The sequence below is a fragment of the Camellia sinensis genome, chromosome 2 (assembly GCF_055761805.1).
Source record: "Camellia sinensis isolate YWXY chromosome 2, ASM5576180v1, whole genome shotgun sequence".
Lineage (NCBI taxonomy): Eukaryota > Viridiplantae > Streptophyta > Magnoliopsida > Ericales > Theaceae > Camellia > Camellia sinensis.
The window spans coordinates 112,064,768-112,077,627 of NC_138962.1; the positions used below are offsets into that span (position 1 = coordinate 112,064,768).

The 12,860-nt window shown below is 43.0% G+C and overlaps 1 protein-coding gene across 1 annotated transcript in view; it reads left to right on the forward strand.

Moving 5' to 3' along the window:
- Positions 1 to 12,151, forward strand: part of LOC114300303 (uncharacterized) — a 40,354-nt gene extending 28,203 nt beyond the window's left edge. The window contains exons 9-10 of the mRNA XM_028245197.2: positions 10,635 to 10,709; positions 11,929 to 12,151. Of these exons, the coding sequence (XP_028100998.2) occupies positions 10,635 to 10,709; positions 11,929 to 12,005 (152 nt within the window). The 3' untranslated portion in view covers positions 12,006 to 12,151. The remainder of the gene's footprint in view (positions 1 to 10,634; positions 10,710 to 11,928) is intronic.
- The last annotated feature ends 709 nt before the right edge of the window (positions 12,152 to 12,860 follow it).

Genomic DNA, 12,860 nt, shown 5'->3' on the forward strand with positions numbered 1-12,860 from the left:
CCTCAGGTTCTGGAGGATCACGTAAGAGAGTAGGATGAATTGATAAGGAGGATGGCGGCAGACATGGAGACTATGAAGGGCCAGAAAAAAGGCAAATGAGCGGCGGAAGAAGAGGTGGGCAAGAGCAAGGCGCACCCTCGCCACTCAGAAGATCGTGACAAGCAAGTCACACCGTCTCAGATGGAGAGCAGAAGCCTAAGGACAGGCGATACACAATCACGAACCTCTAGGACTCGTTACTCCAGGTCTAAGAGAATAACGACTGAGAGGTCGTATCCGGAGGGAAGCAGTTATCGACCCTCACACACGCACCAAACGACATCTAGGCACACGGAGTTGCCTAGGTCGGCAGACCTGCGTACTGTGCTAGAGGAGAGGGCCCGATGGAGGGAGGACACCCAGGCTCGCAACCCTCGTAGAGTTTCAGCTCTATAGCGATTGGCTCCTAGGACACATGGGAGCGTCGAGGTAGGGATGCCAATACCATGCCTTGCTTATGAACTAGCAGATAAAGTGTTAGCAAAGTTGCAGAGCTCACCGTTCATTCCGGCAATTGAGAACGCATCGTTACCTCAGGCTTCCACCAGCCCAAATTCACTACTTATGAGGGGAAGTCAGACCCTTGCATGCACTTAAGCCACTTTCACCAAGTTATGGCCGTGTATCAACGAAATGAAGCCCTAATGTGTATTTATTTCCTTCTAACCTTGGTGAATTGGGTCTAGCATGGTTTGAGAGGTTGCCAGAAGGTAGCATAGCTTCATGGGCGCAGTTGGCAGAGGCATTTGTGACCAGATTCAGAACAAACACCAAGATGCCAGTAGAGATTGACCAGCTACTCTCCATTGACATGGGCGAGAAGGAAATATTGAAGTCTTACAATAATTGATATTCGGAGACTTTCAATCAGATTGGGGATTGCCCCATAAACCTTGCCATCGCACAGTATAAACGGGGTTTACCAGCAGGTAACAAGTTAAGGGATTCAATGACGATGATACCACCCCTCACAATGGAGGCCCTAATAGAGAGAGTACATCAGCACATCCGGGTAGAAGAAGATAGCGCCCGCACTAAAACAAAATCTGGCACAACAGCGATACTAGATAGAAAGACTTCGGCAAAAGTCAACACGGTTGAACAACCAAGCAAAAAAGGGCGAGGCAGACGAGCCAACAGGGAGGACCCCCAAGCAAGGAAGTTGAGAGTCCACACTGCCATCACCACGGTATTCAATAAACCTATCTACTAGATTCTTAGCGAGACACGCGATGAACCCTTTGTTCGGCGGCCAGCCAAGTTGGGAGAAACGCAAAGGGGCTACGATGAGAGGTACCGTTGCACCTTCCATGATGAAAAGGGGCACCGAACTGCGAACTGAAAATGGTATGCCATTAAGGCAACATCTGCAGGAGTTAGTGGCCGCTGGCCACCTGGACCAATATATAGAGGGGGGAACACAGCCGGCCCCCCAGGACCGCAATAGGCTAGATGGGATGCCGATCGACAGTCTACCCCAAGGCATAATCAACGTAATACATGGGATCATCGAATCTGAACGGGTATGTGAGCTCAGAGGGATGATCAAAAAGGATGAGCACTTGAGAGAGGTGCTAAGTGCACAACATAAAGTCAAGAGGAGAAAAACAGAAGCAATGAATGTCATCTCCTTTTCTGATAGGGACTTAGCAAGGTTATAATGCCCTCACAATGACGCGTTGGTGGTTACTTTGCGCGTCAAAAACTTCGACATCAAGCGGATCCTAATTGACCAAGGGAGCTCCTACGAGATAATGTATTACGAGACCTTCAAGCAACTAAAATTGGAGGACAAAGACTTGGCACCCGCAACATCTCCCTTAGTCGGCTTCAACTCAATGCCAGAATGGTCGGTAGGCAAGATAATTCTGCTAGTCAAGGCAGGAACAATGACGAAATAGGTGGAATTTTGGGTATTGAAGGTCCCTTCTACTTACAACATAATCTTAGAAAGAGCATGGTTGCATGCCATGCGATTAGTGGCATTAGCCTACCATTAGATGCTACGGTTCCCCAACGAAATTGGAATGATTGAAGAAGTCTTAGGGGACCAAATCATGTCGAAATAGTGATTCGTTACAGTAAACGGCAGCCGAGCTGCAAAGGGGTTTGTATAGATGGTAAAAGAACCAGAGAGAAGCGAACTGTTCGTAGACGTTGGCAAAGCAGCCGAACAGAAGACAGTGGAAGATGTGGTAGAGGTAAGGATAGATGAAAAGAACCTAGAAAAGTTCTTTTTGTTCGGTTCGTCTCTGTCCAACACCAAGAGAATACAAATCATGGAATTTTTGACCTCTTACATTGAAGTGTTCGTCTGGACGCCGTATGACATGCCTGGCATTGACCCCAATTTCATATACCATCAACTTAATGTTCATCCAACCGCCAGACCAATTATACAGCGAACTCGTCGATCGACACTCCACCATGCAAAGATAGTGGCCGAAGAAATGGGAAACTTGTTGAAGTAGGGCAATCAAAGAAGTACACTATCCCAGGTGGATTTCTAACACTGTAGTGGTGCCAAAAAAGAACGAAAAATGGTGCGTTTGCGTGGACTACAAAATAGTTAACAAAGCATGCCTAAAAGACAGCTTTTCCCTACCACGAATAGACCAACTAGTGGACCTAACAGCAAGACATAACCGACTTAGCTTTCTTGATGCGTATCGCGGTTACCATCAGATCACTATGTATGAGCCGGATTAGGAGGTCACGTCGTTTACAACACCCAGAGGACTATATTGCTACAAGGTCATGCCCTTTGGCCTAAAAAATGCAGGGGCTACATTTCAACAGATGATCACCAAAATGTTCGAACCTTTGTTAGGCAGAACAATGGAGGCTTACATAGATGATATGGTGGTCAAAAGCAGAGATGAAGGGGGACCATCTCAAAGACCTAAATGAGATGTTTCAAATTTTGAAGTTCCACAAGTTGCGACTGAACACATCTAAGTGCGCATTAGGCGTGGGGTCAGGTAAATTTCTAGGCTTCTAAGTGACCAACCGGGGTATAGAAGTTGATCCCTCTCAAATCAAAGCCATCTAAGATCTTGAAAGGCCCATCACCGTCAAAGAGGTGCAGCATCTCACTGGCCTAGCAGCCGCACTAAACCGATTTATAAGTCGATCATCAGACAAGTATCGACCGTTCTTCCAAGCACTGAAGGCCAAGTTTGAGTGGAATGTTGAGTGCGACCGTGCCCTGGAAAGCTTGAAAGACTACAAGACCTCTCCTCCATTGTTAGTGACCCCAGTACCAGGAGAGGAGCTCTTTTCGTACTTAGTAGTTTCCTAGCATGCAGTGAGCGTAGTGTTAGTAAGAGCAGAGGGAATACAACACCTGTCTATCTTTTATGTCAGCAAGACATTGCTGGGCGCTGAAACAAGATACTTGCCATTGGAAAAGTTGGCCTTAGCTTTGATGATGGCCTCAAGAAAATTGTCGCACTACTTCCATGCCCACACCGTGATTGTCTTAACGGCTTTCCCCTTAAAAGCCTTGTTTGAAAGGGTGGATTTTTCTGGACAAATTTTGAAGTAGGCAGTGGAGTTGGGGTAGTTCGACATTAAGTTTCAACCAAGAACCGCAATAAAGGTCCAAGCTTTGGCAGACCTCGTGGCCGAGTTCACGCCTGGAAGTCATCATGTTTACCCGATCGACTTGACCGAGGCAACCGAAAAAAGGAGAGAAAGTGTCGCGGGAATAGCACAACCCCCAAAGCAGAACGCCTAACTGCATAGCAAGCCATTCAGGCCTGAAGAAAGGGAAGAAAGAACAGACCACAGCACTGCCAGCAAAAACCCACCCAAAAGTAAAGACTTGAGCCAGTCAGATAGTGAAGACCAAAACCCAAAGGCAGGCATTAACTTGGAAGAAGGCATCAACAATGCCCCTAATCCCAATACATCATCAGATCTCTCTACTTGGTGGAAGCTATTCGTCAGAGAGATGTGGAAACTCTTCGTGGACGGAGCATCCAACAGGTACGGTGCAGGACTAGGCATAGTCCTTATCTCACCGGATGGCCTAACAATTGAGCAAGCAGTCGACCTTGGCTTCCCAGCATCCAACAACAAGGCACAGTATGAAGCATTATTAGCAGGTTTGAAATTAGCACTTCGCATAAAGGCCACCGAGCTAATGGTGTACAGTGACTCCCAACTGGTAGTCAACCAGATTTTGGGTGACTACGAAGCAAAGAATGATAGAATGGCTAAGTACCAAGAGTTGGTCAAAAAGGAGATCATGAAATTTGAAGTAGTTCGAATAGAGCAAATCAGCCGAGAGGAAAATAGTAAGGCAGATGAGCTGGCCAGTTTTGCGTCAATGGTAGATACATCTAACCCACACCCATTGTTGATTGACTTCCTACCCAGACCAAGTATTGAAGAGCCTGAAGCAGCCGAAGTATGTTGTGCCGAGCTAGGCCCTTCCTAGATGGATCCCATCATAGTATTTTTAACAGATGGCATCTTGCCTGAAGAAAAGAAAGAAGCTAACAAAATTCTAGCAAAGTCACAGTGATTTTGGCTCTCCCCATCACTAGCATTGCATAAAAAATCCTTCACAGGACCTTACTTGAAGTGTGTCTATCCCAGTAAGGTCGAGGCATTTTTTTTCGAAATACACGAAGGCATTGACGGAAGCCAACAAGAGGGAAGATCACTGGCCTACCGAGCAATTTCACAAGGGTATTAGTGGTCGTACATGCAAGAAGATTCAAAGAAATATGTCAAGAAGTGTGAGAAATGTCAGAAGTTCACACACCAAATACATCAACCAGCTAGAGAGCTTCTACCGTTGACCAGCCCATGGCCCTTTGCAATGTGGGGGCTGGATATAGTGGGACCACTCCCAACTGTGCTCTGTAACAGAAACTTCTTTCTCACAACAACAGACTATTTCACAAAGTGGGTGGAGGCAGAAGCACTCGCATCCATAAAACAAAATGACGTCAAGAATTTTATCTGGCAGAACATCATAACTTGGTTTGGCATACCTAAGGCTTTAATATCTGACAACTGCACTCAGTTTGATGGTAAGATCTTTAAGAGCTTTTGCGAAGAATACAAAATAAAATTCTACAACTCTACATCGACGTACCCCTAAGCTAATGGCTAGGCTGAAGCTTCCAACAAAGTAGTCTTAGACGGTTTGAAGAAAAGGTTGGAAAGGGAAAAAGGCAAATGGGCTAAGGAACTTCTCCATGTTTTGTGGGCTTACCGTACCACACCTCAACGGTCAACTAGCAAAACACTTTTTTCTTTGGCCTATGGCATGGAGGTAGTAATCCCCCTGGAAGTGGGCCTCCCCACTATTAGAAGCGAAAATTTTGATCCAAACTTGAATGGTGAGGCCATAGCCCTAGAACTTGACCTCGCAGAAGAAAGAAGGGAAAGGGCATTGGTACACATTGCCTCATATCAACAAGAGTTGTCCAGAAAATACAACAAAACAGTACACCCAAGACACTTCATGATTGGAGATTGGGTACTGCATAAAGTAATGGGCAACACTTTAGTACCTAGAGATGGCAAGTTAGGACCTAACTAGGAAGGACCATACCAGGTGATTGGGTTAGCGGGAAAAAGGACATCACTTAGAAGATATAGATAGCAAGGATGTTCTCAAGCTATGGAACATGGCCAATCTCAAACTATTTTATTTTTAGCCTTTTCTTAAAACACTTGTAATTTTTCTTTTGCAATAAAAACAAGTAGCTTTTTCTGGCGAAAGTCTTTCCTTTATATGTACAAGTTATTCATATTTATTATCGACTGGGGGCAATTAAGATGATTGGCAGGTTTGACCAAAAACAAAGCTTTCTTCTTCAGCCGAGGTAAGGATCTAGGCTCAAGAAAGTTGGCAGGTTTGACCAACAAATTTTTTTTTTTTAGCCGATATAAGGATCTAGGCTCAAGAAAGTTAGCAGGTTTGACCAACACTTAGCTCGTCCCTAAAGTCGAGATAAGGATCTAGGCTCAGGGAAATTGGTAGGTCTGACCAACAAATTTTTCTCTTCAGCCGAGATAAGGATCTAGTCTCAAGAAAGTTGGCAGGTTTAACCAACATTTAGCACATCCCTTAAGCCGAGATAAGGATCTAGGCTCAAGGAAGTTAGCAGGTTTGACCAACAAATTTTTCCTCTTCAGCCGAGATAAGAATCTAGGCTCAAGAAAGTTGGTAGGTTTGACCAACATTTAGCTCTTCCCTATTGCCGAGATAAGGGTCTAGGCTTAGAGAAGTTGGCAGGTTTGACCAACAGATTTTTTTCTCCTTCAGCCAAGATAAGGACCTCGGTTCAAGAAGGTGGGTAGGTTTGACCAAACACTTAGTTCGTCCCTCAAATCAAAATAAGGATCTAGGCTCAAGTACATTGGCAGGGTTAATCAAACCTGTTTTCTTTTAGCCGAGATAAGGATCAAGCCACACATCTCGATTACAAAAGTTTTTGCAGTTTCCCAAAGTTGTTTTTCAGCCAGGATAAGTACCTCGGTCGAACAAGGTGGGCATGATAAAGGCATAACCAAGCTAACTAGGTCGGCTGGGCATGCAGCAAAACTGATACACTACAAAGCGAAAAAGTGATGTAAACTGAACGAAGAGATGCTAAAAAAGGAAAGTTTGATTTCATTCATTTGAAATTAAGTACAAGGGGAGGAGCTTGTAGCCCAGTTACATTTTTTAAATAAGCAAAAACAAAAAAGTGTTGGTAAATCAAGCAAAGAGGTCATCCAGCTCGGCATCCAAATCGACTCGGACTCCTCTAACTTCGTCTTCACGTGCTTGATCAATCTTAGTCGCTTCGCTAAGGTCCAGCACAGCTTGGTTAGGTACTTCCGACCAGGCTGGCAAAGAAGACTAGCGACCAAGGTCAGTGTTGGCAGATGGAACGTTGACGGGTGGAATGTCAGCGAGATCTGGGACCTCTTCCTCCTCAGCTTCCACTTCAAGGTATTTTTTCTAGATGGCATTTGCCTAGTCCGTCATGTAGACTGGAATAAAATGTGCAAGAGGATGGAGGAACATCTGGTAGTCGGGCGACTGACCGAGCTTTTCAGCTACAGCCTTCCAGCCACACTTGAAGAATATGTCTTTCGCAGCTTCGCACTGCTTGACGTAGGTTTCTTCACTTTCTTTTCCTCTGCATCCTCCATCTTCTTCTGCAGCTCCGCAATCTCGGCGTCCTTCTTTTTCTTAAGCTTAGCGAGTTCGCGCAAATATCGATATTTTCTCTCGGCTAAGGCCTTCTGCTTATCTGCCTCAGCTGCGCTAACCTGCTCAGTGAGTTTTTCATTTACAGCGCTTAGCTTGGCCAGAGAAGCCTTTAGGACTTGTAGCTCAGCCTCTTTTGTTTTCACCTCAGCGACAGTTGTCTTGACCGTTCTTCGCAATTCGATCACATGCTGGTGCGCAATGTGATTTTTCTAGATGGCCTGCATAGTGTTCGTAAAAATAAGTTTTAAACCGTACAAAATGATTGTGGGAAAAAATAGATTTACTGAGAAGTCCAAAGCTTACCAGGACCATCGACTTGGTGGTGGACCAAATTGTCTTCAGCTCGGTCAAGTTCTCATACTTTTCCATATTGGCAGGAAGACACAAACTTTTGGATAAACCAAAGCCAGTAAGTGGTCTTTCTTGACAGCGACAGAATCAGCCGTGGTAACGGCACAGCCTTTGAAAGTTAAAGTCGGCGCCCATGCCGAAGAGGAGCTAGTGTGGCCAGGGGCGGCTCCCCCTTGTCTCGGTTGGCTTACGGGTAGCTCGGTCTCTTGTGGTTCGGCATCCTCTTCATCCATTAGCTACTGCGGTTGAGAGGACAAGGTGCACAGCCTCTTGTTGTGCCGAGATGAGGTAGCCCAGGAGGAGGGCAATGCAACGACGGTTTCGATGGTCTGACAGGTTATAGTCTGCACAGTCTGAACCTCAGCATTTGAGTTAGATGCCTATTCGGTGATTGGAGCCCGGACGGCTCTCCTTTTAGCCATCTCTTGCTCTTCGGTTAGGGGGATAAGGTTGATCTAGGGCAAGTTGGGGTCTGTTTCGGGTGATGGTTCAAGAAGGAAGTCAGTAACCCTAGCCTTTCTTTTTCCGCTATACCAATAGGTCGGCTTGAAATTTAGTAGCTCGGTCCAATCTCGATGGCGGTATCGAAGTGCGGCACAAAGGGTGTCTTGATTGGAGTAGGCATAATGTGATTTAAGCTTGTTTAAATCTATGAAAAAGACAATGAACGTAATGGGTTAGCGCGGTGGTTATTGAAACAAAAAAGAAAGTTGAACCGGAATGTTCTTACCAGCAGTTTCTTTATTCCAGTTTATATTGTAGCCCGATATCTGGGCTTCTTGATCTTCAAAATGGCCAGAAACCCAAAAGAAATCACCATCATTTAAGTCTCTGTCCGGTGTGTTTTTGATAATTTTTTCTCGGCCTCTTTTTACTCTGAGGTAGTACACCCAACCGTCATCATTTTGGCTGAGCAAATATTGATGGAATATCTCGGCCAATCCGAGGTTGAGGCCGAGCCGGTGGTTTAGCTCGACAATACCATTTATTATTCTATAAGTGTTTGTAGATAGTTGGGTACAATATAATCTAGTTTGCCTTAGGAACTTGCAGCCCGGCTTCTACGATCGATATAAGTGTGAAAAGGATGAAGCCCGGTTTGCCCCAGGGTGTAGTGTCTAGCTCGGCCAAGGAGAGGTGGATGTCGTCCAGAATATGGTAGTCTCTACGAAATTTGGCCATGACTCCAAGCGAGTCCACCAGAAATCGGTATTTACCCATTAATACTAAAAAATTGTTGTGTAAAAATGAGCAGGGCGGCCTAGCTCGGTGCTAGTGTGACTTTGGATGGCTCGGTTGAGCAAAATGGCCCAGAGGCAAAGTGCTAGGGTGTGTCTGGCCAGCCTAGTCAAGTCTGCAAAGTGGAAATAACAGGTTATGCCCAAAAAATTAGACCGGGCTAAGTAAAGTTAAGTAAATTTAGTTCGGTTATAACGGCCTTACAGAGTATTTCCTAGTTCGGCCATAAAACAGGTCCGACTCACAGTTTATAGCATGGTTGGTGATCAATGCATTTCTAGTTCGGTCAGGTACAAGCCTAAAGGTCACAAACAAGTGCCTAGTACGGTCACAGCACGATTTTGGATCAAAGATCATGTTCTGAAGGTCATATACGTGTGTTTAGGATTGAGCGTGAGGTTTTTTCTTTTTGTATAGTACTCAAACGCTCTAGTGTATATAACACACAAATGGAGGTTAAGCACTGGAATATAGAAATAAATAAAAAGGAACATCAGCAAAAGGGAGAGAGAGGCATTTGCAAACTTACGAGTACAAAAGCATGAGGACAAAATCCAACTAGCAAGAAGGCAAGCGAAACGGATATTGTAGGTCCTTGGTTTGGGATTAGAGCTCAGAAGGCACGGATATGGAACTCAGAATGCAGAGATTCTCTCCAGAACGAAGATGAACAGTAAAAAGGTGACTGTTCGAAATGAAGGGGTTATATTTATGATGGAGGCAAAACGGCGGGCCTTTTTCAAATTTTTTTAGCAATGTAAAACGGCTGGCATAGTACCAGGAAGCAATCAACGTGTGCCACGTGTCCTGATAAGGATGTGTTGTCAAAAATTTTTAAACGACAGGTCGGGCGACCGGTGCAAGTTCAGGAAGCCAAACAGACTTAAGTTCGGCAGGAATCATTGTTTTATCTCGGCTGGAATTGTTATTTCAACGAGGTTGGACTTGGGCAGCTCAACTGGAAGTTAATAATCCTAATCATGCTATGCAGATGGAATTAAGGGGCAATTGATAAGGTAATTTATGTGTAAATTGGGCCGAGCTAAGTGCAACTATTGATATGGACCGAGCTAGGCGCAATCTCCTACATGTTGGGCAAAACTACGGGCCGAGGTAATGAAGCTTGGTCTTTTATCCCGATAGTTCTGTCAGAGGCAAGCTACCAGTGGCCTGGTCTGGCTATCCTGGACCAAGGTATCGTTGGAAGGAGGACCGAGGTATATGATAGCTCTACAGGGCGTTGTCTAAATAGTAAAGACTTGCTGTGTTGCCTAAAGCAGCACCGAGCTGTGTGAGTATGGTTAAGTCAGGCGTAGGGCACGACCATGCTAGCTCGATTGAGCTGCTACCAAACCGAGGTAAGGAGGTTTAAGCCATCTCACTTAGTTGGTAGTGAGTAGGATGTTATCAGGATAAGCATTATCTTTGAGAGTGTGATTCCTAGGAGGACTCTGTTGAGGAGAGTTGGAGTCCTACTAGGATTGTGCCAGGCAGCATCTACAAAAGCTCATACAGGACCTATGTACAGGTATCACAATTTTTACTCAAGAATACACAGAGTTTTTATATCTATTGTCTATTTGCTGACTTAGGCATTAGAGAGGTTTCCGGCACACATCTGCCGGCTAGCTCACGTTTGTGTTTTCAGATAATAAAGCAACGACTTTTGGAGGAGTACAAACTTGATCAATAAGATTATACAAGAGAATTATTTCGTTCTCGTACACCAATGATTTTGTGGCTTCTAATATTTGTTTTTGTATTTTATTTTTTGGTTTAGGTGCCCTTGGTTCTGACTGTGCAAAGCTTGGGATTAAGGTTTCAAACTCAACGTCTTCAAGCAATAGCAATCAAGGTAAGATGACGATTCAAATCACTCCTAACTTCTAAGCCCTTCTTTCCAATTGTGTTTTGTATTTTTTTTTTTTCCTCTTTGGTTTGCAACCAACTAGGCTAGCCTAGGTTAATTGGCTACATGACTCTCTCACATTGTGTTTGTTTAGAGAATTTAAAAAGAAAAAAAGATAATATAAGTGAAATGTAAATAAAATATATTTATATTTTAACTAGTTTAACACACTTTTTTCATTTCCTTTTTAAATCCCTTCTCAAATCTTTTAACCAAATACAATGTTAAAGGCTTAGTCTTAAAAGAAGTAATGAATTCAACTCCATAAAGTAAATAGTTTAATGGATTTTGATTCATTCTATTTCATCTATGAAATAGAAATTTTCATTTTATTTGATAAGGTTACCCAATACATCATCAATTTAAAACCAACTATCTATAAGTGAACATTATAATAATTTTTTTTTAAAAAAATTGAATTTATCAATGTGAATTTTTCACAAATTGTTAATTATAAAATAAAGATATTGATTGCATCCATGAAAGCCGTTTCTGGTATACTTGATAGCCCCAGGTTTTTGAATCCTTGGGCTGGACTAGGAAAGTCATTAATATATTTAATATTAAAACATATTTTAGTAATCTGTTATAGGTGTCTCTTTATAGTTGATGAAATTCAAAAAATTCACATTTTAATTATGAAAATGATACATAAATCTATTTTTTTAAACTTACTTTTCTAAATTTAATATAGGTAAGATAATTGATTGATAATTAGAGAAAATATGAGAAAGAATTATTTTATTTTAAAAAATTAGTCTAATTTTTAAACTTAAATAACATTACCCTTTTATTATATGTGAATTAAAATGTCTACCTTCATATAGAAAATATCTAAAATGAGATTTTACACGGTCCAATTATTGCATGCCAAGATTTTTGTTTATTTTTTTATAATACTTAAAAGGCAAGAAGTAGGAATCTCATGTCAACACACTACTTTAAATCTTTAAGGGCATGTTTGATAATCAAATAAGGGGGCATGTTTAATTATTCATCCATCGATCGGTTACCTGTATTTTGTATCTCATCATCCATGTTTGAATATTCATCCATCGATCTATTACTTGCGTTTGTCTCTCACCATCGATTTGAATATTCATGGATTGATCTATAAATTAATTGTGTTTGTCTCTCATCATTCTTTGTTTTCTTGTGGGCGTAGGTTCCTCATTTCTGCCAGGAACATTCCATTGGATAGCTGTCTCTCTCATGTCCATCGTGATGGTTATGTGGAAGTAGATCATTGGCTTTTAGTTCACCACTCCTCTCACTCCACTTAGGATTTCATTATTCTTTGTAATATTATATCATTGTTATACTTTCATTTTTCTGTCAAATTGGTCTGTAAAAATTAATTTTAAAAAAAATCAGTTTGTAATTTTGTATGTATACGGGGGTAAAATATTCTCAGTTATCCGTACTCCTTAAACCCAAACTCCACGTAACACCGCTTCACCTGAAAATCAAAAGATGGTGAGCTATCCGGTGGTGTGCTGCCGGATAAACCCTCTGACTATCAAGTCAGCACACTTGGAGGAAAGGAAGAAGAATAGAGAACGCTCTAGAGAGAGAAATTGGGAATTCCTTCAGATTGCTTACCCCTAACGTGTCCACACTTCTTCTTCTCTAGGTTGGCCACGCAACCCTCAGAGATTGTGAGCGCACTACCTCTACTGTCCTTCTCTGGGCAGGTAGTTGTGCTCCCCTCTACTTTCCTCACACGTGTAGAAACCAAAACCTCCAAACAGTATTTGTCGAACCGCCAAACGGTATCGACGCATATCAGGAGTGGATTTCTCCTTCACCATTGGTCCAGATGGCTTACACAACCGGGCTATCACTTGGAAGAAGCAAACATCACAACAGACTGGGATGGCCGAGCTATAATATACCGGCCCATTTGAATTGACTGGTCGTAGGGTGCGCTGTTCGGCATCTCGACCTCACCCTGCTATCTTGTAGGATGTCTTGGAACTACATCAGTCCGGACTATTTGTAACTCGGCCCAACGCATCAGTGCGGATCTAACCGAATATCGAATTTCGCTGAGCAACAGCTCGGTTGAACACTTGCACACTCCACATTCTGGTTAGT